The sequence below is a fragment of the Balaenoptera musculus genome, chromosome 1 (assembly GCF_009873245.2).
Source record: "Balaenoptera musculus isolate JJ_BM4_2016_0621 chromosome 1, mBalMus1.pri.v3, whole genome shotgun sequence".
NCBI lineage: Eukaryota > Metazoa > Chordata > Mammalia > Artiodactyla > Balaenopteridae > Balaenoptera > Balaenoptera musculus.
Genome location: NC_045785.1, coordinates 15,364,284 through 15,386,224, shown reverse-complemented (window position 1 = coordinate 15,386,224; position 21,941 = coordinate 15,364,284). Strand labels below are relative to the sequence as shown.

At 48.8% G+C, this 21,941-nt stretch overlaps 1 protein-coding gene across 1 annotated transcript; it reads right to left on the bottom strand.

The window, feature by feature from the left end:
• Positions 1 to 5,504: 5,504 nt before the first annotated feature.
• Positions 5,505 to 14,850, bottom strand: UBXN10 (UBX domain protein 10). Its single transcript, XM_036867819.1, has 2 exons — positions 14,769 to 14,850; positions 5,505 to 8,637 (listed from the first exon to the last, which is right to left on the bottom strand). Exon 2 carries the CDS (start codon positions 8,620 to 8,622, stop codon positions 7,744 to 7,746), a length of 879 nt encoding a protein of 292 aa, XP_036723714.1. The 5' UTR covers positions 8,623 to 8,637; positions 14,769 to 14,850; the 3' UTR covers positions 5,505 to 7,743.
• Positions 14,851 to 21,941: the final 7,091 nt, after the last annotated feature.

The window sequence follows — 21,941 nt, the reverse complement described above, 5'->3', positions numbered from 1 at the left end:
CCGCAATGTGCCTCTTGTTCCTCCTCCATCCTCTTTTTAAATCCAAATTAAAAGGTGTTAGAAGACTGTGGCAGGGTAGCCTGGGTCCCCAGACTGATCATTCATGGCTTTGACCAGGTTCCTGGGCAGTTGAGCATGCAGACCTCCTTCCAAGACTATTTGTCGTAGATCAATAGGAATATTTTCTGCCACTGTGGAGTGTAGTTGATTTCAGACTACTATCAAATGAGATAAAAGACGAGTATAATACTCACCACATATGATTTTTTAAAATTTACATGCCTCTTCCCTCTAGATAGGAAATTCCTGGAGATCAAAGACCCGCCTGATTCATCTTTATGCCCCGTGTCTGGTGCATGTACATGTCCATTTTGTTGGTTCAATGAAAAGATATGTATTTAAGATTTGATTCATAAAACTCCGATATGCGTACCATTCAGTTCATGAATATATATATTTTGAAAAGTGTAATGTTTATATCAACTATGATGCATATAGCAACAAATATGAATATTAAGAACAAATTTCTCTCTCAGCCCCCCCCCATCAGTCCCACTTTCATTGGGTCCCAGATTATGACAACAAATTAAATGCACCTTGAGGGACTTCCCTGGTGGCACAGTGGTTAAGAATCCACCTGCCAATGCAGGGGACATGGGTTTGATCCCTGGTCGGGGAAGAACCTACATGCCATGGAGCAACTAAGCCCGTGCGCCACAACTACTGAGCCTGAGCTTTAGAGCCCACGAGCCACAACTACAGAGCCCGCATGCCACAACTACTGAGCCCATGCTCCGCAACTACTGAGCCCACGCGCCTAGAGCCCATGCTCTGCAACAAGAGAAGCCACCTCAATGAGAAGCCTGTGCACGGCAATGAGGAGTAGCCCCCACTTGCCACAACTAGAGAAAGCCCGCGCAGAAATGAAGACCCAACGCAGCCAAAAAATAAAAATTAAAAAAAAAAATTAAAGTGTTCCTTGAGTTTTTAATTTTAATATTAAAAATATTTTGAAAGACATGCAAAAAGTGTTAATATTTAATAGTAATCAAAGACATGAAAAATATTTTTAAAAAGCATTTAGCTTCTTTTTTCAACAAAAGTAAAGAAAATTATAACAAGCAGTAACCTCAAAACTGAAGATGCTGCATGAAACTATTAGGTGCTTGTTATATAATCCTTCGAAAAGCAAAGCAGAATCCATAAGTTTATATATATATATATATATATATATATATATATATATATATAATTGGACCTACCTATTCCTATTCCTGCAAATCTGTCCTAAAGAAAGAATTCAAAAGATGCAAAAAGCTACATAAATGAAGATTTTAGCATTGACTTCTGTAGCAAAACAAAAACAAAACCTGGAAATATGTAAATGTTCCCCAAAAGGGAAATAGCTTAATAAATTACAGTACATCAACATGTTGAAGTATTACTCAGTCTTACAATAATTATGAAGACTATAGAAATTTGGAAAAAATATAAAACTGCTGTTTTTGCTAGGATTACAAATGTTAAAAATATGCATGTGTGCCTACTGACAAGAAGGTAATGTGCAAACTAATGTAATCTTTAAGAATGAGACAATATACACCAAGATGTTAACAACGGTTGTCTCTGACTGAAAGGATCATGGACGATTTTTAGTTTCCTCTTCAATCTTCCCTGTATTCTTCACGTTTCCCATTATTAAAAGAAAAAAAAGCCTGTGTTTTGTTTTGGGGGCAGGGGGTAATGGATTCTGCAGAGTAAACCTCTTCTGCCTGGAAAAATCCTTTATGATGACGGCGCATACAATGGGTTAGCGTTTACTTCACTACTGTTTTTACAGTAAAATTAATATTTCTCGAAAAAGTAAATGGATTCGATACACAGAAGCTGACTGCTTCTCAGGACATCTGTGGCTACCTCTCCGGTCTTCATTGCTCACTTGGATTGTAGAAGTAATAGCTTCTACTTGTTCTTCCGTCTTCTGCGCTTGTCTGCGCTCAGCACAGCAGCCAGAGTGCTGATGTGAACACGTATGTCCGTAGACTCCTCCGCCCAGCGCCCTGCAGTGCCTCCCGTTCTACCCAGAGCTGCAGCCCCTAAAAGGTCCCAAATGATCTGTCTCTCCGCCCCCATCTCCAACAGCTCAACCCCTTCCTCCCACCAGCCATACTGACTGCCCTTCCCTCCAACAGGCTAGATGGGCTCCCGCCTTAGGACCTGTGCGTCCCATCCGCCAGGAGCAGGCTCCCCGCCCCCGGAGCCCCGCCCCCGCCCCCGCCCCCAGGAGCGCGGCTGAGTCTCATTTTCAAGTTCTTCCCTCGGATGTTGCTTTGTCTGTGAGGTCTGCCTTGACCACCCACCCCCCATGTAAGATCTCATCCTCTGCAACCCCCATGCTCTGCAGATCCCCTTCACCCTCCTCTGCTTTTCCATTTTCCATCACCTGTATCCTCTTCTATCATACCATATTATTTATTATGTATATTGTTCCTTTTCTGTCTCCAGGCATTTGAATGTAACCTCCATAAGGACAGGGAATTTGTGCCTGCTCTCTTCACTGATAGACCTAATAAGTGCCTGGCCTATAGGTGCCTATAGATACATTTTGAATTAATTTGTTACAGCTAATTTGAATAAGGTGAGCTCCTGCTAGGAACTCCATTAAGAAGGAGAAATGTGAGCTGAGGTCCAGGCCTGGGTTGGGGAAACTAACAAAGCTCTATTGGGTCTGGATCCAGAGTCTTTGGGACATGGCCCATTCAAGTATGGTCTGGGTTGACCCTGCAGTATATCCAGGGGCTGGATGCAGGGCTGGAGTGGAGACAGCAGGTGATTTCCAGACTGTGCTTCCCGGTAGGGAAGATGAAAGTTGCCACCATTCTCCCACGGTCTGTCTGCAGGTGGCTGGCCATTCTTATTAACAGTGGGCTGGGGCTAAAGCAGACCCAGGATGTCTGTTGGTGGTACTCACCAACCAGAGTAGACCCACGATCCCCACCTCTCTGCTAGAGGGCAGATGTCAGAGAGGTGCAGCTCTCAGCGGGTCCAAGGCCCTACAGCACAGCTCTCCTCAGTGTAAAGAACAGAAGAACAGGTGGGCGTGGAAGTTATGAAACTAGGAGCTTTGTTAATTACACCAAAGGACAGTGGTTTTATTTGCCCTCCTGAAAGGAAATGCACCCCAAATCAGCTGCTGGATTTGGCTGAATGGAATGGAGGCAGGAGAGGGAGGGAGAGAAGAAGACATAAACAATGTATTTTACTGGAACAAGGATTTGTCATAAAGTAACCTTGGCGGTAATTATACCCCTAGAGTTAGATGGTAATTGATTTAACCTATACATTAAGTGAAATAGCAAGCTTTTTAGTTGCATCTCTTAATTAAAGCAATTAAGAGCTTTGAAATTCTCCACACACTTTGTCCAAAAACTTTCATGCATTTCCTTCCTCTGCACATTGCTTCTGGTCAGGGTTTTTGCCCTGCCTACCACGTATTGGTCTTGTTGCTGTCAGGTTTGTTTTTGTTTTTGCAGAAACAGTCCACATTGGTGATGTGGTCAAGCTAAGTCCACTTGGGTAAATTCCAATTTGTCAAACTATCTTTCCTTTTCTTTTTCCTTAAGAAAATGGATTGTGTATCAGAATCTGACCATCTCTCATAACATTTATGCCTACGCCCCTGGCCCAAGCCACCACCATCTCTCCTCTGGTTACTGTCAACGTCCAGTAGTTGGTCTCCCATCTTCCACCCTGACCCCTATGGTCTGTTCTCAACACAGCAGCCGGAGCGCTCCTCTGAGCAGGACTGTGGGAATGAGGCTCACTTCATTGTACCCATTGGCAGTTGTCACATCAGTTGTTCAGCGTCTTGGGATGGGATTTAAGTGTGTCCAAAAATACTTCCAGAGATGTGTGCTTGTGCATCAGCTGTTCAGGATTTCTGCTGTTTCCTCAACTGTTTGAAGGTAGAGGCACAAAGAGGGACGTCAGCAAGGGCTGGTAGAAACTGCCCTCACCAGGAAAGGAAAATGTCACATCACCGGTGCAGACGCAAAATAAAACACCCAATTTTATTTTTATAATTGAGTGGCTGTCTTGTTTGTTGGTGAGTCACCAAAAGTCTGCTCCACTTGGATGGCCAACTCCTCTGCAGTGACCCCTGACCCTCTCTGCTTCTATGGTAGGGTTTGGTCGGTTCTGATTTCAGGGCGAGGGTAAACATGCTCAAAGTTTTAACTTTATTGTGGTGTGTTGCCTCGGTGGACTAAGAAAACGGATATTCCTGCTTAATTCTCAGAATGATTTCCACACTAATGCTGAAGTAAAATGATCTAGTTTTCTTTGCAATTCTGTTTAAAAGGTATAAAAGTAGATCCACTGACCATATAAAAGGCTCGTCTAAAATATACCCCAAACCACGGGAAACTGAATACCCCTTTATCTCAACATATTATGAAGACAATTAAAAATTGTGTAAAGAGAAACCTTTTCGCCTCTTGGGGCAGGGTGGCTTTATTTGACATTAGACACCCCTTTCAAATGGTGATGAGAGCATGAACAAAAGCAAAGTCTAGTGCGTGAAATGCCTTACTTTCATCATGCCTGATAGTGAGACTGATCTGTCACTAGTCTTGAAAGTTTCTCATTGGAATGGAAGCCTCAAGGCTTGTCTTGTTTTTTGTTTGTTTGTTTGTGAAGGATTTTCTGTGGGGAGCTTGGGGGTGACCACTGGCCCATGGTCCCGTTCACCTCGCTTCTTCAGCAGGACTGCCCTGGATTCACGGCTGTGGGCTGGGTCCCCGGGTACTTTCAGGGCAAGGGCTGTTGTTGTGTTAGAACCACCTGCCATCTGTTGGTGAAAATTTTTTGGATTCTACATGATGAGTCACTTCTTTCTCCTGCTGTTCCTTCTGCTGTCAGGACGAATTTACCTACTGGACTTTATCAGGGGATGGAGGGGAATCACTCATCATGAAGCTTTGTCTATGCAAAGTCCATATCCCTAATGAGCGATCTTCCTAGTGCCGTCACTAGAAGAGGTGGGGAGGAGTTTCCTCTGTGTTCCCACAAGGTGGGGAGAAGCCCGGCAGCCACCCAGTCTGGCCCTCACTCTAGGGCCCTCCCAGATAAAGCTACAGCTGCCGCCCTCGGCTGGTTGGAGTTGACAGTCCAAGGTGGTTCCACATTGTCTTGCCAACGCTCTCTTGCTAGGGCGCCAATGCCTGTGAGCCGGTGTGGCACAGGGCAGACCCTCAATGACTGTGGGTTAAATGAATGACTCAGGCCTGTGACCGCAAAGTGGGCCAACTTCAGACCTACCAGGGCCACCAAGAGTTAGGCCCTGGGCTCAGCTTAGCCCATTAGGCCAGGGCACCTGATTGGCAGTACCACCTACAGAGCCAAGAACGCTGAAGTTCTGATACAGTGTGTTCTTGCCGACCTCAAAAGGAGAGTACGTGGAATGATTTGGGGAAGAAATTCAGGAGTTTCTTCCCCTACAGACCAGCTTAGTGCTCTGATATGAGCTGAAAGCAGGAGCTTTCGGAAGGGTGGGCATCTGGAGTGCCTGGGGAAGAGGACTTGGATCAAACAGCAGGGCCAAGTGCTTTGCCAAGGAGAGAACTGAAGACGGGGTTCACAACGCCCTCTGTCCACTAGCGTGGGTGGCTGAAGCCTTGCGCTGAAATAAGAAGATGCACTTCTCCACTGACTCAGTTTCACGCAAATCGGTTTTTATTATTAGTATTGTCATCTTTTGTCCCCGCAGAAAAAGTTTATTTGAAACAAAAGATGTGTTTCAAATCTAGCTTTGTTCACATATCCCCAAATATCCTAAAATATTTCTATGCTTTATGCCTTCCATTTTGTTCCCACCACCCCAAAATTCTAAGCTAAATAGCAGTAGCAAACCCCTAAGTGCAGAACATTCTAACTCCTTCAAGCATGCTCCATTTCACTGCAATTTTGTAAAGATTTCTTGCCTGGAGAAATTACCAAGTCCCAGGTGGGTGGGATTTTATTCTTACCACAGAGTAGGTGGTAAGAATAAAATGTGGGAGGCTCTTCCCCCAGCCTCCTAGATCAGAGGCAGAGTTCCGTGCTCGAGTCCTGGGTGGGAGGCGAAACCCCTGGACTTGAGTACCAGGCTCGAGTCACCAGGCCCTTCTGCGTGGTCAGCAGCCGGGGGATGTGGCCAGTGGCCTGGGCCTGCCCAAGGCTCCACCAGCCCCAGCTGACCTTTGCAGTCAGAGGAGCGGCTGACCAAATGGCATTAAGAAATTTTGCAAAACATTCCAAAATAACCTATTCTAGAATGATCTGGGTGGCGTGGGATGCAGTTAGGACAAGGCGAGCCTTCTTCAGAGGAAAGGATGTTGGTATTCATCTCCAGGGCCAAGTATCAATTTGCTGGAAGTAATGTTTCCAACCACAGGCCTTATCTATGCACGAGATGCACTCGTTGCTATGCTTGTAGAAGTCCTGCCTTCTCTGTGTACCTAGCAAGTAGGGGTGCGTATCAGTACTCAGGGCTTTGTGATGGCTGGGCTCTGGGAGGACAGGTGTTCTCCACTCTGAACGGTGATTTGGCCGTAAAGGGGACCCAGGTGAGATGTGGGAGCCTTGCTGAGCTTACAACACGAGGGAACTTGGGAAAATTTCCATGTCACCATTTCAGAGCTGGAAAAGCAAGACTCCGGGGTCTGCCACACAGCTACGGGTGTCATGCTGATCAACCAGACATTTATTTGGGCACGTGGTCTCAGCGTAGGCACAGCAAAGCGACACCAAACCGAGGCGCCCTCTTCCTCCGGGGGATTCTAAATCAGAACACGGGGGCACCCCTGTCGTCTCAAGGGAGCCTCCGTGTTTGAAGTAGGGGAGACCCTGAAACTGGGGGATAAAACAATGTATCCACACCCAGATAAGCCAAGGGGGCCTTTCCTACAAGTTTGTGCAGACCTGTAGGTTTGTGCCATTTAAAAACAAAAGATGCCACCACTGGGGAAAGCAAAGGATGTAAGATTACACTGGCTTTTCTCAGTTTGGGGAAAATTTTGTGCAGAGAGTAGCTACCAAAAATTGTAAACCTGGTCAGTCTCTATTAAAAATAAAGTAGCTCCTGGCTAATCCCTGCTTATGGAAGGGATTCACTTTCCAGCTCTTGGGCTCTTTCCGAAATGTTGGTGTATTGGGGGATTTGTATTAGCTGAAGACCTATTCTTTCCTCTGAAACCACCTCACACAAACGGTAATCCCCGAGAAACTCGAGCCACCCGAGCTTGGCAAAGGGGCTGCTCCCAAAATAGGGTCACGCACCTGTTTCTTAAAGATACTTGCAAGAAACACAAATGCCAGTGCAGTATTTCCTGAACCCTGGTTATTTACCAGACCAGAATCCTCTCTGGGAAGTGTTTAATCCTACATCAAATACAGAAAGGCAAACCATTGGCTTCAAGAGAGTGCAAGTTCATTGTAAAGGTAAGCAGGTGCTTCAGAAAGGACCCAAGGAGAAAAGGAGAAGGCCTGGTCACAGCATTGGTCACTTGCCAGTTCACTCCCGTGGTGGAGAGAATTTAACAACTGGAAGAGAATCCTCTTAACGCATTTGGTGCCTGTGTAGATTTCACTGCTTCAAAGAAGATGCGCTGAGGGTGAGTGTCCCGAGTCACAGCTGCACCAGATTCATGTGGCACTTGGAACCAAGCTGCCTGGGAGGCCGTGGCGCCCAAGCATGCTCCTTGCTCAGAGACCCAGGACCCCAGCTGGGTGGCTGTGGACTAAGGGCCATCCCTCCCCATCTTCCTGTGAGATGCCCAGCACCGACTTGTGGAGGATTCCGCACTCCTGCAGAGACTTGGTGAGGTCAGAGAAATGTCTCCTGGGCACCTCCATCGTTTCAATGCTGCAGTGTCGGTAGGTGGCCTCGTTCTTGTGTTCGGCCACGGCGACAACGGTGTGTAAGTCATCAGTTGGCCGGAAATGGTGGACAAACCTTCGTCCTGACGGTGATCTGACGGCAAGCAGCAGTCTTGGCTCTTGATCTGACGGTTCCTCCAGGTCTCTGGCCCTGTAGGAGCTTTGTCTCTTGGTCCGCACGATGCATTTCCTCTCCGGGGAACAAGGTTGAGCTCGGGAACCTTCTTCACTCGTCTTCACGGTGCAGGTCTCCGCTTGGTAAAGAGCCTGGGTGCTGCTCAGCTGCAGGGAACCAGCCTTTTTAGCAACTGTTTCCAGGGCCGCCTCCTCCAGGGTCTTCCTGTTGATGGAAGGAAGGACTGGGTATTTATTGAGGGAAGACGATGCCCCTGTGGGCACCTGCTGCAGCAGCTCCGGGGTCTCATCGGGGGCTCCCTGACTTGGAGATCTGGGTGTGCAGGCTGCCGGTTTCTGGCTGCTCGGCGACTCGCAGGGAATGGCTGGAGGTGAAGATGGCGTGAGGCTGCAGCATCCCTCCGTGCCCGCGGGCTTATGCAGACTTGGCCGAGTGCGTCCCTTGGCGGACTTGGGCCTTGTGACGTGCGTGTTTAGTGAGTCTGGCTGCCAAATGAAGCTGCCAGCTGCTGTGCTGACAGCAGTGCTGCGTTCAGGGGGCGCTGTATTCACCGGGGCTTCCGTGGCCATGGCTCCTCAAGACCCCTAAGGAAGCAAGAGAAGAGAGGAGGCTGTGGGTTAAACGTCCTAGGACTTCTGGACCTGAGCCATTCACGTCCCAGGATCCAGAATAAGGACCGGCCACGATGGGGGCGGGAGGGGGTGCGCAGAGGAGCTTCTCTCTGGATTTCTGGCATCTGGACAAGGGCACCAGCTGCAATTCATTCATTCATTCATTCCAGGCATTGGAATATATCAGTGAACCAAAGTCCTTGCAACTTAATTATAGTGAGAAGAGGCTGGTGTGAAATCCACAAGTAAATAGATATTTTCAGCGACTAATAACTGCTATGAGGAAAATAAAGTATTGCACCAGCGAGTGACTAATTCTTATTCTTACGGGGGGTCGGGAGGGCTTTAACCTGAGAGACCAGATTGATGAGAAGGAGTAAGCCCTGTTACGATCAAGAGCAGGGCTCAGCTAACTTTTTCTCTAAATGGTTTTGGCTTTGGGAGCCACGTGGTCTCTGATCCAACCACTCACCCCTGCCCCTGTAGCACAAGAACAGCCATAGACAGTACGTAAGCAAGGGACTGCGGCTGTGTTCCCAGGCAACTTTATTTACAAAGACAGGGGTGGGCCCAGTTTGGCCCACAGGCTGTGGTTTGCCCACCCTTGCTCTAGGGGGAAGGTGTCCCGGGTGAGGGAAGAGCCAGGGTCCAGTCCTGAGGGCGGAATCTGCCGGCTCCCAGGGTGGGGCGCTCCGCCCTACACCGTCCACAGACCCGGAGGCCCAGAAGAGAGCATTACCCGTGGCTGCCTTTGCTCAGAAGAGAGAAAGTAACCCTGTTCAGTTACCCAGCAGGGAATCCAAGCTCAGCTTCACTCAAAAGCTGAGAGCTATATATATGTGTTAGCATACGGTATTTGTTTTTCTCTTTCTGACTTACTTCACTCTGTATGACAGACTCTAGGTCCATCCACCTCACTACAAATAACTCAATTTCATTTCTTTTTATGGCTGAGTAATATTCCATTGTATATATGTGCCACATATGGAATCTAAAAAAAAAAGGTTATGAAGAACCTAGGGGCAGGACGGGAATAAAGACACAGACCTAACAGACCTACTAGAGAATGGACTTGAGGACACGGGGAGGGGGAAGGGTAAGCTGGGACAAAGTGAGAGAGTAGCATGGACATATATACACTACCAAATGTAAAACAGATAGCTGGTGGGAAGCAGCAGCATAGCACAGGGAGATCAGCTCCGTGCTTTGTGACCACCTAGAGGGGTGGGATAGGGAGGGTGGGAGGGAGACGCAAGAGGGAGGGGATATGCGGGTATATGTATATGTATAGCTGATTCACTTTGTGATACAGCCGAAAGGAACACACCATTGTAAAGCAATTATACTCCAATAAAGATGTTAAAAAAAAAGAGCTGAGAGCTAGAGCTTCCTGCCACAGGTGGCAGGGGGGCTCCCGCCGGGTATTCACTGACAAGTCACTTCACGCAACATCCCTCTGCTGCCCTCACTTTGTCATCAGGCTGGGGGAGAGGAGCAGGAGACCCCACTGCTGGTCCACCCATTGGCCAGAACTCACAGGGGGGCACTCAGCTTCCAGACCAGGGTTGATGATCCCTTTCCGTAAATGGCCAGAGAGTAAATATTTTCCGCTTCGTGGGCCACAGTCTGTCACAACTACTCATCTCTGCCCTTGTGGTGTGAACGCCGCCATAGAGAGTGCGTAAATGAACGGGTGTGGCTTTGTCCCAAGGAAACTGCCTTTATGGACACTGGCATTTGAATTTCATATCATTTTCATGCGGCACAAAATCTTCTTCTTTTTATTTTTTCCAACCATTAAAAGTGTAAAAGCTATTGTCAGCTCACGAGCCACACAAAATGAGTGGTGTGATCTGGCCTGTGGGCCATGGTTTACCAAACCCCGTCCTAGGCCAACTTCAAAGGGGCCTCCGGCCACACGCTAATTCTACAGATGTGTGAGCCAGAAAAGCAGAGCAAATGCCCCAGGCCGCCAAGCCAGCTGGTGGCAGAGCCTGAAAGAGAACCCAGGTCTGTGACACCCAGTTCTGTTCTCAAGGACCAGTCTTGGCCTCTCCCCCAGCACTGATCACATTCAGTCTCTCCGTTAGCTGTTGACATTTCTTCTTCCCAACCACCTTGTCAACACTTTGAGGGCCCCTGTGTTTGGACCTCCCAGACCCTGTATTTGGGGGTGTGCACGAGTGCACGTCCTGAAGCATGGTGGGAGGCGTGTTTCTCTTGCAGGCCTGGAACTGCCAAGTCAGGCCCCCTCCCCTGTCCTCGCCGTCTTCACAGCACCTTCGCTAACACGCTTCTGATCACCTTTTCTTCCCAGTCCCTGGTTACGTCCTTCCCAGGACACTGCAACGTGTTGGGCTCCCTGCCTCCTCTGAATCCTGACCACCACTGTGACTGCGGCTCTCTCCACCTGCAGCCTGAGCAGCCCTCTCCCAACCCTCGAAAGACCTTCTGGTAGCTTCCCAGAGCCTCCCCAAGAAGCAGCACGTTTGGAAGCAAAGGGCCCAGGACCCGGTGTCATAAGACCTAGGTTCTATTTCAGGCCCTGCCAAGAGCTAGCTGGATGACCATGGGACAATCATTCTACCTTTCTGGTACATTGCTTTCCTCATCTATAGAATTAGCTATATGACCTTGAAAACATTATTTAACTGCCTCTAAACATCAGTCTCTTTATCTGCAACATGAGGACAGTAATACAAAACGTCATAGGTAAGGCCGTAAAAACCAGGCTTGGCACACAGTAAAGGCTTCATTTTTCTGCTTTTGGTTTTTGTTTTCTGTTTATTTAGTGCTTTCGACTGTTTTAGGTCCAAAAGTCTTACCTGTTGCTTCAGAGCTTTTCTCCAGGGTGTCCGTGGTGGGTCTACTCCCAGTCACCTCTGATCGGCTGGGTGACTCAGGGGACCCATGCCTGCCCCGCCCGCTGCACAGAAATGCCGGAAGGTTGACTCCAGTGAGCTACTGCCTATGAAATTGCCTCCAAAAATGCATTCTAATATGTCCCTTCTAATCCCATACTTTTACTTATTTATTTATTTCGTTAGTTAGTTATGTATTGGCCACGCCACATGGCTTGTGGGATCCTAGTTCCCCGAGCAGGGATCGAACCTGGGCCCTCGGCAGTGAAACCGTGGAGTCCTAGCCACTGGACTGCCAGGGAATTCCCCCTAATCCCACACTTTAATCGTATACTTACCTCCCATTCACTTACTCCAAACTACCTTCATCACACAATGCTGAGCAATGCAATTCAAGCCCCTTAGCTCTGCACCCTAATATTCCCATTCTGTGCATATTACCATCATTGTCTAATTTTAGGGCGTATCCCCTTCCTCACCGCTAAAACCACAACCAAACAAAACACAGTATCCCTGTGTATTCCTGAAGGGCTACTCAGTTCAAAGTCTGCCCTGTCAGAAAGAGAAAAACAAATACAGTATGCTAACACATATATGGAATCTAAAAAAAAAAAAAAAAACGGTTCTGAAGAACCGTTTTTAGGTTTAGGGGCAGGACAGGAATAAAGACGCAGACGTAGAGAATGGACTTGAGGACACGGGGAGGGGGAAGGGTAAGCTGGGACGAAGTGAGAGAGTGGCATGGACATATATACACTACCAAATGTAAAATAGCTAGCTAGTGGGAAGCAGCCGCATAGCACAGGGAGATCAGCTCGGTGCTCTGTGACCACCTAGAGGGGTGGGATAGGGAGGGTGGGAGGGAGACGCAAGAGGGAGGGGATATGGGTATATATGTATACGTATAGCTGATTCACTTTGTTATAAAGCAGAAACTAACACACTATTGTAAAGCAAATATACTCCAATAAAGACATTAAAAAAGAAGAAAAAAAAGTCTGCCCTGTCTTTCTTAACTGCAAGGCCTCTCTGTGTTTGCTCCATTCTGCTCACAGGCAGTGTCTTTCCACACTCCCATTTTCCCACTTCTAGTCTTTCACACTCAGTCTGGCTGCTGGGAGTCCGGGAGCCTTCTCCTTGGCATCAAAAAAGCCTACCCAGCTCCTTGTTAATTTAGTCTATTTTCTGATCAACTGTGAAGAATGTGGGGGGGGGGTTCCCTTTAATTTTAGTCAAAGTCTTTCGCTTGTAATTAAGCAGCTCTGCACTTAACTCAGGGTGGCATGGGGAGGTCATAACTGCCCAACTGTTCTGCCAAAGAGAAGCTCAACTGGGAGACTGGCTCCCCCTCTCTGCCCACCCTTCCCCGTCAAAGAAGGGCTGTTAATTTGCCACAGCTTCTACCCAATTATCACAGACTTGGCATCTAATTCCCACACATGCCTCAGGAAGGTTTAACTGTCAGTAAGTTTGGTAACTTAGAAACCTCTTCCTTAACAACTTTGATGAGGAAAGTCATGTGTTCTCATAGGCTCCCTGCTGGATTATTTTTAACAGTAAAACTTGAGTGTGTGCGTGCACTTTCTATACCTTTTGGTACTATATAATTATCCATGTTCAGGGGGTGTCATATCCAAGACACCCTGGTCATAAGATAACATGACTGCGAGCTATCTCGGAGAAAAACCTCAATTATGACTAATCCCTATAAGCCCACTCATGGTTATTTAGAGATTAACACCTCCTTCAGGTAAAACCGTTCCATCAAACCTGCTTTCATAACCCGCTGCCTCCTGCCGAGCGCAGGAACCATCTGTTACATGCAGGGAACATCAGCTCTCCCCAGCTTCTCCCACATGGAGAGGGGAGGTGGGGGAAACAGGTGTTTGGGGACCTGGGCCAACGGTGTCTTTATATTCACACCCTGGGTCTCAAACTCTGCCTGCCCGCCTCAGTCCAGGGAGGCTTCTGCTGCATCCATCATCAACCCTGCTCAGCTCATCTCACCACCTCTAGGCCTGGCAGACTCTCAACCACAAAGTGATTTGACAAGATCTAGGCGTAGGCTTCCATCAAGCTGCCTGTTGAATAGGCAAGTGGCCTGTTTACTTAAACATAATAGCTGCACCCCAGAGGCCTGCTAGGAGTCAGGAAACAAATATTGATAACGGTTCCCAAGGAACTGCCAAAAGGGCAGGTGCCCATCCCTTAAGATTACTCACCAAATCAACTGGAAAGAAGGAGAATTGGATAGGAGAAGCTAACGCCATCTTCCTGTTTTCCCACCTCCTACCACGGGGTCAGACAGCCCTATTTCACTCACAACCCAAATCTAAGCCTACAATAAATGTAATAAAATATAACTACCCACATATCATCTGCTGGTATATACCAAGGATGCATACATTTGAATTGGTCTTTTAAAAATGTTTGTCAGTTAATACTATCCCCTGCCAATCCCCACCCCTCCTTGTGAGTCTTTGAGGATGAAAAATGCTCAGAAGAACCAACAGGAGATAGTAGTTGGCCTGAGAATGAGAAAACTTTGGTACCATTCCCAGTTCTACCCAGGACTAAAGATTAGAATACACTGTCCTACGCAGAGTGCCATGTTTAAAAGGGGGAGTGGAGAAATTGGACCACAAGCCACCAAGTGATCAAAGGTCTGGAAAAGGAACTGGGCATGATTCCAGCAGCAGTGGGGAGGGAGGATTAGAGGTAGGTGGAGAAGAAGAGCTCAGTTCTTTTCAAGTACCGGCAGCTCTAGAAGGAGGCAAGGAGAGGCAGCAGGAGGGATGTGGGGGAGGGGCAAGAAAGAGCCTCTAGAAAGTGCGAGTTGACCTGGGTGATACAGCGGGGGTCTGGGGGGAGGCTCAGATCTGGTTCCGGTCTCTCTCTGTGACAGGACATCCCCTCGTCCCTAGGAGTCTGTGTTCGGTGTGTACTGCCCAGCCAGGAGGGCATGGCCCAGCGGCTTCCTAGGCCCCTCGGCTTTCGCAGAGCCCGGGAGCTGTCCCATTCCGGCAACGGTGAGCTCCGGGCCGGGCTGGCTCTGCCCCTGGGGAGCAGCCGCTTCCCTCCTGGCCCCTGGCCTGTCTCCCGGGCTTCGCCCCTGGGGCCGAGTCTGGGGAGGCCCGCCCGGGCGACGGGCCCCGGGGGGCTCGGGGCTGGCCTGTCCCGGCCCCTCCCAGACCCCCAGGAGGCCGAGGACAGACCCGCGGGCCGGCGGCCGGCCGCGCTCACCTAGCGGCGCCGCTCCGTCCGCCGCAGTCGCCGGGCTCCGTCCCGCGGGTAAACAGCCTGGGTCTCCCGGGCAACCGCGCCGGTGGGCGGCCACGTGCTTCCGGTCTGGCCGGAACCGGCCCGGCCTGGGGGGGAGGGGGTGTGTCGGGGGGGGGAGGGGGGTCGGGTCGGGGCTGGGCGCGGGGGCTGAGGCCCTGGGAGGCGACGGGGTGGGGACTCAGGCCTGGCCTCTCCTGCCTCCTCTTTTCCTCACCTAACCTGCCTGCCTCGCTGCACGTCTCCTGGGGGACAGGGCGTCCATGGGGAGGAGAGCCCTGGCCAGGAGGCTGGGGGTGGCAGGCCCGCCTGCCTCAAACCCCTTTCGTGACCTTGGCTCAGGCCCTGACGCTCTCAGTGTCCCTGATTGTAAGATGAAGCTGCTGAGCTGACTGAATCTTGTGAATCCTAGAATCTGAGCGGCTGCTTTTGGGGCATCTGATTGAGTCCACCCTTTCGACACCCGTGCCTTGACCTCCTCATTTCCCTATCAGCCTACCACTCCCGGGCCTCATCCGAAATCTTGCTGTAGCTACATCTGCACCTGCTTTGACCCTCCTGACCATGACTTCTTCCGCAACTCCAGCCACTTCTACCACGCTTGTCATTCAACATCTTCCAGAGGCCCGTCCATTGCCTTTCTGCTTTCTCCATATCAACCTGCGTCTTCCCTACCCTGTTGAGTTCAAGCTCCATTACCTCAGCCATTCCCTTGCAAGAAGCCGTGCCCTTGTCCTGCTGTCTTTCCATCACTCCCACCTGAGGAAACCCCAACCAGTCCCCCTACACCAAGGTCCTGAAGAAATCTTGACCAGCCACAGGCATTGATGTCATGGAAACATGGGGTCTCCAACCTCCTTTGGACACTCAGTCCTAAACAGAAATCATCCCACTTTCCCCAGCCCAGTTTTGACTCCTTTCTTCTCAGTGGCTATTTCAAACCTTGTCCTCTCTCCTAAAATCTCTCACCTCTCCTCGTTCCTCCTCCTGCTCAGAAGATATCCTTACTTCCCTCCTCAGAAAATATAAGCCATCAGATGGGAACTTTCTCAGCTTTCTGCCCTCAGACCTACAAACTTGCCTACTTTTGTCTCCCTGCTTTCCTTCCTCCCTCCTGTTCCGATGGGAGGGAACCCATCCTCTGATTCTGTCCGAGATTCACTGCTGCTCCAGGGCTGCCCTGAAGGCTGTCCCCGGCCACAGGGTCATACCTGTACACACCCTCATCATACTCCAGGCCTTTGCTCCTGCCGTCCCCTCTGCCTACAAGATTCTTCTTCACTCTCCCCAACTCCTCATCCTCTTTCTTTGCCTAATGGCCACTTACCCTTCAGATCCCAACTTAATAGATGAAGGTTTTCTTCCAAGATGGAATTAAGATAGCTTCAGAAGGAGACCTAACTGGACACTTGTCTGCCAGGCCCTGTTCTAGACTCTTGGAATTTGCAGAGGAATAACTAGTGACTATATTATTAGAAGATAACGTTCGGAGACATTCAAGCACCGTATCATCAGAGGAAAAAATTCAGATCCACTACCTAGCATAATGGCAAAATGTTTGCTACCTTGTCTATCCCACCAGATGCGTGGATGCAGGACTGTAATAGAGCACAGCTCTAACCTTCCTGCAAGATGTTCACAATTGGCTGAGAAGACAAGTCGCACAGTCATAAGGAGTTACAAATCAGATTCTTTTCAGTACAATCTGAGCCAAGGGTGGAAAAGCCACACAGGCTGGACATGATTATGTGCCACGTGATTGGCACGGACAGGAAGTTCTCTGGGGGCCTGGGAAAGAGGGGATCGTTTCAGTGGTGGTGCTTCTTCCCATCTCAGAAAAGAAACACCTGATCTGTGGGAGCTGCCGGCGAGGGCCTGGGTTCGGCAGGCCCCCTGCTAGGGTCACCCCCTCACCCACCCTGCACATCTAGGGAGGCATCTAAGGACCCAAGAAGGTGCAGGAGCTCGAGGTTTTAGGAGCTGAAGGTTTTAAAGCTCTGTGCTGGCGGCTTATTTCTTGTAAATGATTCTGCCAGAAATATCTAAGCAAGGCTCTTCAGCCCTTCAACGCCCACCCAAAAAATTTTAAAGCGGATTCTTCATCAGCTATTTTAATATCACCTAAGAATTATGCAATCTTTTGGAAAATCAGATTGGCTTCTTACCCCATTTGTGTGCGTGAGTGTGTTTGTGTGTGTGGATGTGTCCCCATGTGTGCACACAGTGGAACGGTGCTTATGCCTTGGGTCTGTTTAATCTTCAGCAGTGTGTGCCTTTTGCTCCCAGGGGCCACGGAATGCACAGCCCTAGGGGGGAGGCTGGAGGGAAGGAAAGGAAGGAAGCTGGCCAGCCAGTTGCTGTGCCTGCCTGCTCTTTAAAGAGAGGGCTGACTCCGCTACCTTTGTCTCTCCGCCTCTTTTGAAGAGGATGTCTTTAAAGGATGAACCCTTTAACGCCAGGTCTTCAGCACACATACAAAGTGGATTCTCAGTAAACGTGGCCAAAGGTCACTGCCCTGCCAGCTTAAATGTGGATTCACCTCCTTCCCAGCCATGGGTCTCTCTACTCCACAGCTCTCTTCCTGGGCTCCAGCCAGCTTGTTCCCCAAATGGGCCCTCAGCGTTTTCACCTCCAGGGTCTTTGCGTGTGCCTGCCCGACCCTGCTCCCTTCCTTGAAGTTAATCAAAATTTACTGATCCTTCAAGGCCCATCTTAAAAGTCACCATTTTCTTGAAGGCCTTTCCTGACCACACCCACCCCCCGACACACACACCCCTCCTGTGCTTTCTCTGATCCCTTTTGGTCCAGTGGAAGATGCCCAAGATGGCACCATGGACCCCCACTAGGTCAACTCCTCTAATCTTCAGGACTCTCCTCCCTGCCAATGGAGTTGTAGAAAACAATTGAATCTCAGGGCCCCCCAAGTTAATGATTAGCAGAGCAGTTTTAGAACCCCAGTCCAGCTGATTCCAAAGCCCACCCTGTACCCCAGAGGCCCATCCGCCACCCCAGCATTCCCACCTGACACTTTACCTGTACCTGCCTATTGCGCTGGTCATGGGGTTGCAGGCGTGATCTCTGGGCTCAAGGCTTGAGTTTGAATCCCAGCTCCACCCCTTGCTAGCTGGAGACCTTAGATAACTGCTTTAACTTCTCTGGACCTCAGTTTTCACATCTGTAGAACGGAGGTGATGAGAATAGGATTGTTGCGAGGGTGAAATGAGATAACACGTGTAAAGGTCTTCATAGTGCTTGGCACATGCTAAGTGCTTGGTGAGGGTTAAGTTCATCATCCTGTTGTTCTCATCCCACGGTGCACATCTCTTTCAGTAGATTATGAGCTCCTTGTGTGCAGGAACTTGCCTGTGTCTGAGTTTCCTGCTTTGCCCACCACGTGCCTGCTTTGTGGTAGGTACATATGAGAATTCAATTAATGATGATGGTGATGTTGATTGCACAGCTGGCTTTTCTATGAGAGATCCAGCAAGTTGCCAGTTGGTATCCCCCCAAGGGTATGTGGCTTGAAGTCTAAACGAGCCCTCCCCCGGGGCTGGGCTGAAGGCAGAAGCTTCAGTTTCTTAGTAGCTTGTCCCCAAAGAGCAATCGGCCTTTTTTTTTTTTTTGAACTAGCGACTTGTAGATTTTGGAGTACCCAGTGTCCTACTCTGTCTGTCCTCAATCCCATTAGACATGTCGATTGAGATCATGGATAACCTTCAAGCAGAAGGGTGGATCTTCTGGTAAAGAGGCCAAGAGGCTGCCACAGTTAGTCATGCCTCCCGATGAATCAGCTTCCTGAGCGCACTGCAAGAGAGAAGTTTCTAGAAAATGAAATTCTCCCCTTGACATACTGCAGTTGTTTTTTTTAAAAAAATATTATTTCCGCCATATTATTGGAAAACTTCCAAAAATGTATTGCCTCCTCTTCCCAGTGTTCTTCAGCAAAACATACCAGACATGGTAACTCACCTTGGCTACTGTTGACCAAGTGCTTTTGCCACCGGGAGCTTGTTGAATCTTGCCGGCAATTCGTCAGGGGCCAGGACTATTGTCTCCATCTCACAGATGAAGACACTGAGGCTCAGGGAGCTGCAGTGGCTGTGACAGGAAGTGGCATCTCTGCACACTACAACCTTTTCTTGGGGCTCGGAAGGCAATAACTACGCTCCGGGTGCAATACTGTTGACGTGGCTAGAGCCACCTGCCCTGCACTCCTGGCCCCAGCTTTGCGGGCTTGGTCAGTTATCCTTTTAATCATTCCTCTCTCTCCCTTGCCTTCCTGCTAAGAGCAGCCACTCTTTTTTCTAATTTCTGTTCAACTTCTGGGTCTGAGAAAAAGAGGCTGATGCTCTTGCTAGAATTTTGTCTAAAATAAGAGCCTTGTGCCATGTGCTTGGATGCTCGGGGGCGTCTTCGGTTTTGTTTTCTTGGCTGTGTGTTGGATAGTTACAGCGTTTGGCTCAGTGACCCACAGGCAAGCAAGAGAACTGCTAAGGGGTTAGGGGTGCTGTCTTTGGAGTCAGACACACCTGGACTAAGCCCTGGCTCTGTCAACTTGCAGGGCCACCTACCTACCCTCTGCCAGTCTCTATCCCCTCACCTGTGAACTGGGCTTGATCATCTGTGCCTCTTCGGGAGGATTGAAAGAGGATTCGAGGAGATAATCCACGTACCAGGCTTAGCCCCATTCTGCTCCTCAATGGGCTGTAGTTTCGTGTTTATTTCTGTGACTTGAAGCATGATAGGCCTCGGATCATTCATTCATTCATTCACCCCTCGAGTATTTATTACTGCCCATCTCTCCGTGCCTAGTTTCCTTTATCTGCAAAACGAGGATAATAACAGTAGTTATCTAGCTGAGGACTAGATATGAGGACTTAAAGAGTAAATATATGTGAAGTGCTCAGAATTGTGCCAGGTATAAAATAAACGTGATACACATGTTAACCGTCATCATCATTAGTACTGGTTTGTGCCAGGCACTGTGCTAGTTAGACTCTAGGTGAACAAAATAGAATGACCTTGGACTTGTGGATCTTGTAGGCTCTTTCCTCCTTATTTTCTCCATGGGGAGAAAAGCCAACCAATGTTTCATCGCCGTCCATGTAAGATGAAGTGATGGGTTTGAGAGAGTCGCTCCCAGGGACCTGCCAACTTGCTGGCTGCTGCCCTAGAGGCTGGCATAAGGGTCATGCCTCCCTCCCTCCCTCCCTCCGTCTCCCCCTTCATCAAGTCTCTGGGCCCCCTAGCCCTGTGCTCTTGGCTTTGGTTCAGCACAATTCAAAGCACCCGTAAACGATTACTCAAAGGGAGAGAACCATGTCTGTCTTGCCTAAGTCACAGCTGTGGAGGTCAGTGTGTATGAAAAGGCTCTGTAACCTTCCAAATGCCACACAGACAAGAGGTTTAGGTAGGGAGCCCGGTGAGGTGGATTTGAAGTTAGGGAACAGAGCTTAGTCCTTGGCCCCGCCACTTGGTAGCTGTGTGGATCTGTTTCAGGTCACCTCTCCTCTCTGAGTTGGTTTCTCAATTGTCAAATGAAGAAGTGATAGGTCCTGCCTGGTAGGATTGTAGTGAGGAGGAAATAGGAGCAGAATACAAATTTAAGGTCATGCAAGGCCCCCTCAAACGCCTCCGTCCTTTTGGAGGTGAGTCTGCTGCCCCTTTCTCTGAGCTCAAAGGCGTTTATGTATACAACCACTAGAGCAACGCTCATCACTCCGCACAGGCTTAGACGGGCCTCCCCGGACACAGACTCTGAGATGGAGAAGTGCATTGCCAGGCGGCTCCCTGGAGAGACACCTGTGCGGAAGTGAACCAGGCGAAGTTGGGGAGCAGGAGAAGCTGACACGTGGAGACAGTTGCTAAGGCCACAGCTGGTCCCCCAGCGAGCTCTGGGAGACCTGGGATGGCCTTTCAGAGCTGTCCGGAAGGACGCAAGGGGGCGGCCCTTTTTTTTTAAATTTATTTTTTTATTGAAGTATGGTTGGCATACAATATCATGTTAATTTCAGGAGTTTACCAGAGTGACTGAGGAAAGGCATTATGAAATGATCACCATGATAAGTCTATTAACCATCTGTCACCACTCAGAATTATTACAGTATTATTAACTATATTCCTTGTGCTGTATATTACATCCCCGTGACATTTTATAACTGGAAATTTGTATCTCTTAATGCCCTTCACCTCTTTCATCCAACCCTCCACCTCCCTCCCCTCTGGTAACCACCTGTTTGCTCTCCATATCTATGACTCTGTTTCTGTTTTGTTTTGTTTGTTCATTTGTTTTGTTTTTTAGATACCACATATAAGTGAAATTATATGGTATTTGTCTTTCTTTTTATGACTTATTTCACCTGGCATAATACCCTCTAGGCCCATCCATGTTGTTGCAAATGGCAAAAATTTTAATTATTTTATGGCTGAGTAATATTTCATTTTATATATATATATATATATATATATATATATATATATGCTTAGGTTGCTTTCATATCTTGGCTACCGTAAATAATGAACATATGGGTCATCTGTGTTTTCGGATTAGTGTTTTTGTTTTCTTTGGGTAACTACCCATAAGTGGAATAGCCGGATCATATGGTAGTTCTACTTTTAATATTTTGAGGAACCTCCATACTGTTTCCCACAGAGGCTGCACCAATTTACATTCCCACCCACAGTGCACGAGAGTTCCCTTTTCTCTACATCCTGGGGGTGGGGGGTTTGGCCCTTTAAATCATCACCTCGACCAGGGGCTACTCCTCCCCCCATCACCTGGTGGGGTCATAACCTTCTACCAGACTGAGGCAATTCCCAGTGAGTGAGAGCGTCAGGAACAGCTGATATCCCATCCCTAAAGAGAGGACCTGCCAGAAACTATGCCAAGCATTCGGGATCAATGGAGAACAAATAGAATTTCTGCACATGGGGCTTTCGATCTATATATGGTCTATATTTACCTATTTGGTCTCTGGTCAGCTTGGAGGCCCACCTTGGGCCACAGTCTTGTCTCATTAGAAGAACGCAGGGCTTCCCTGGTGGCGCAGTGGTTGAGAATCTGCCTGGAGGAGAGAAAACAGCTGGGGGACGGCCTCGGCCCACCTCTTCCACCATGTCTGAGTGGCAGGAACACAG

Excerpts from the sequence above, each read along its gene's own strand:
- UBXN10 (XM_036867819.1), bottom strand. The coding sequence starts at position 8,622 with ATGGCCACGGAAGCCCCGGTGAATACAGCGCCCCCTGAACGCAGCACT.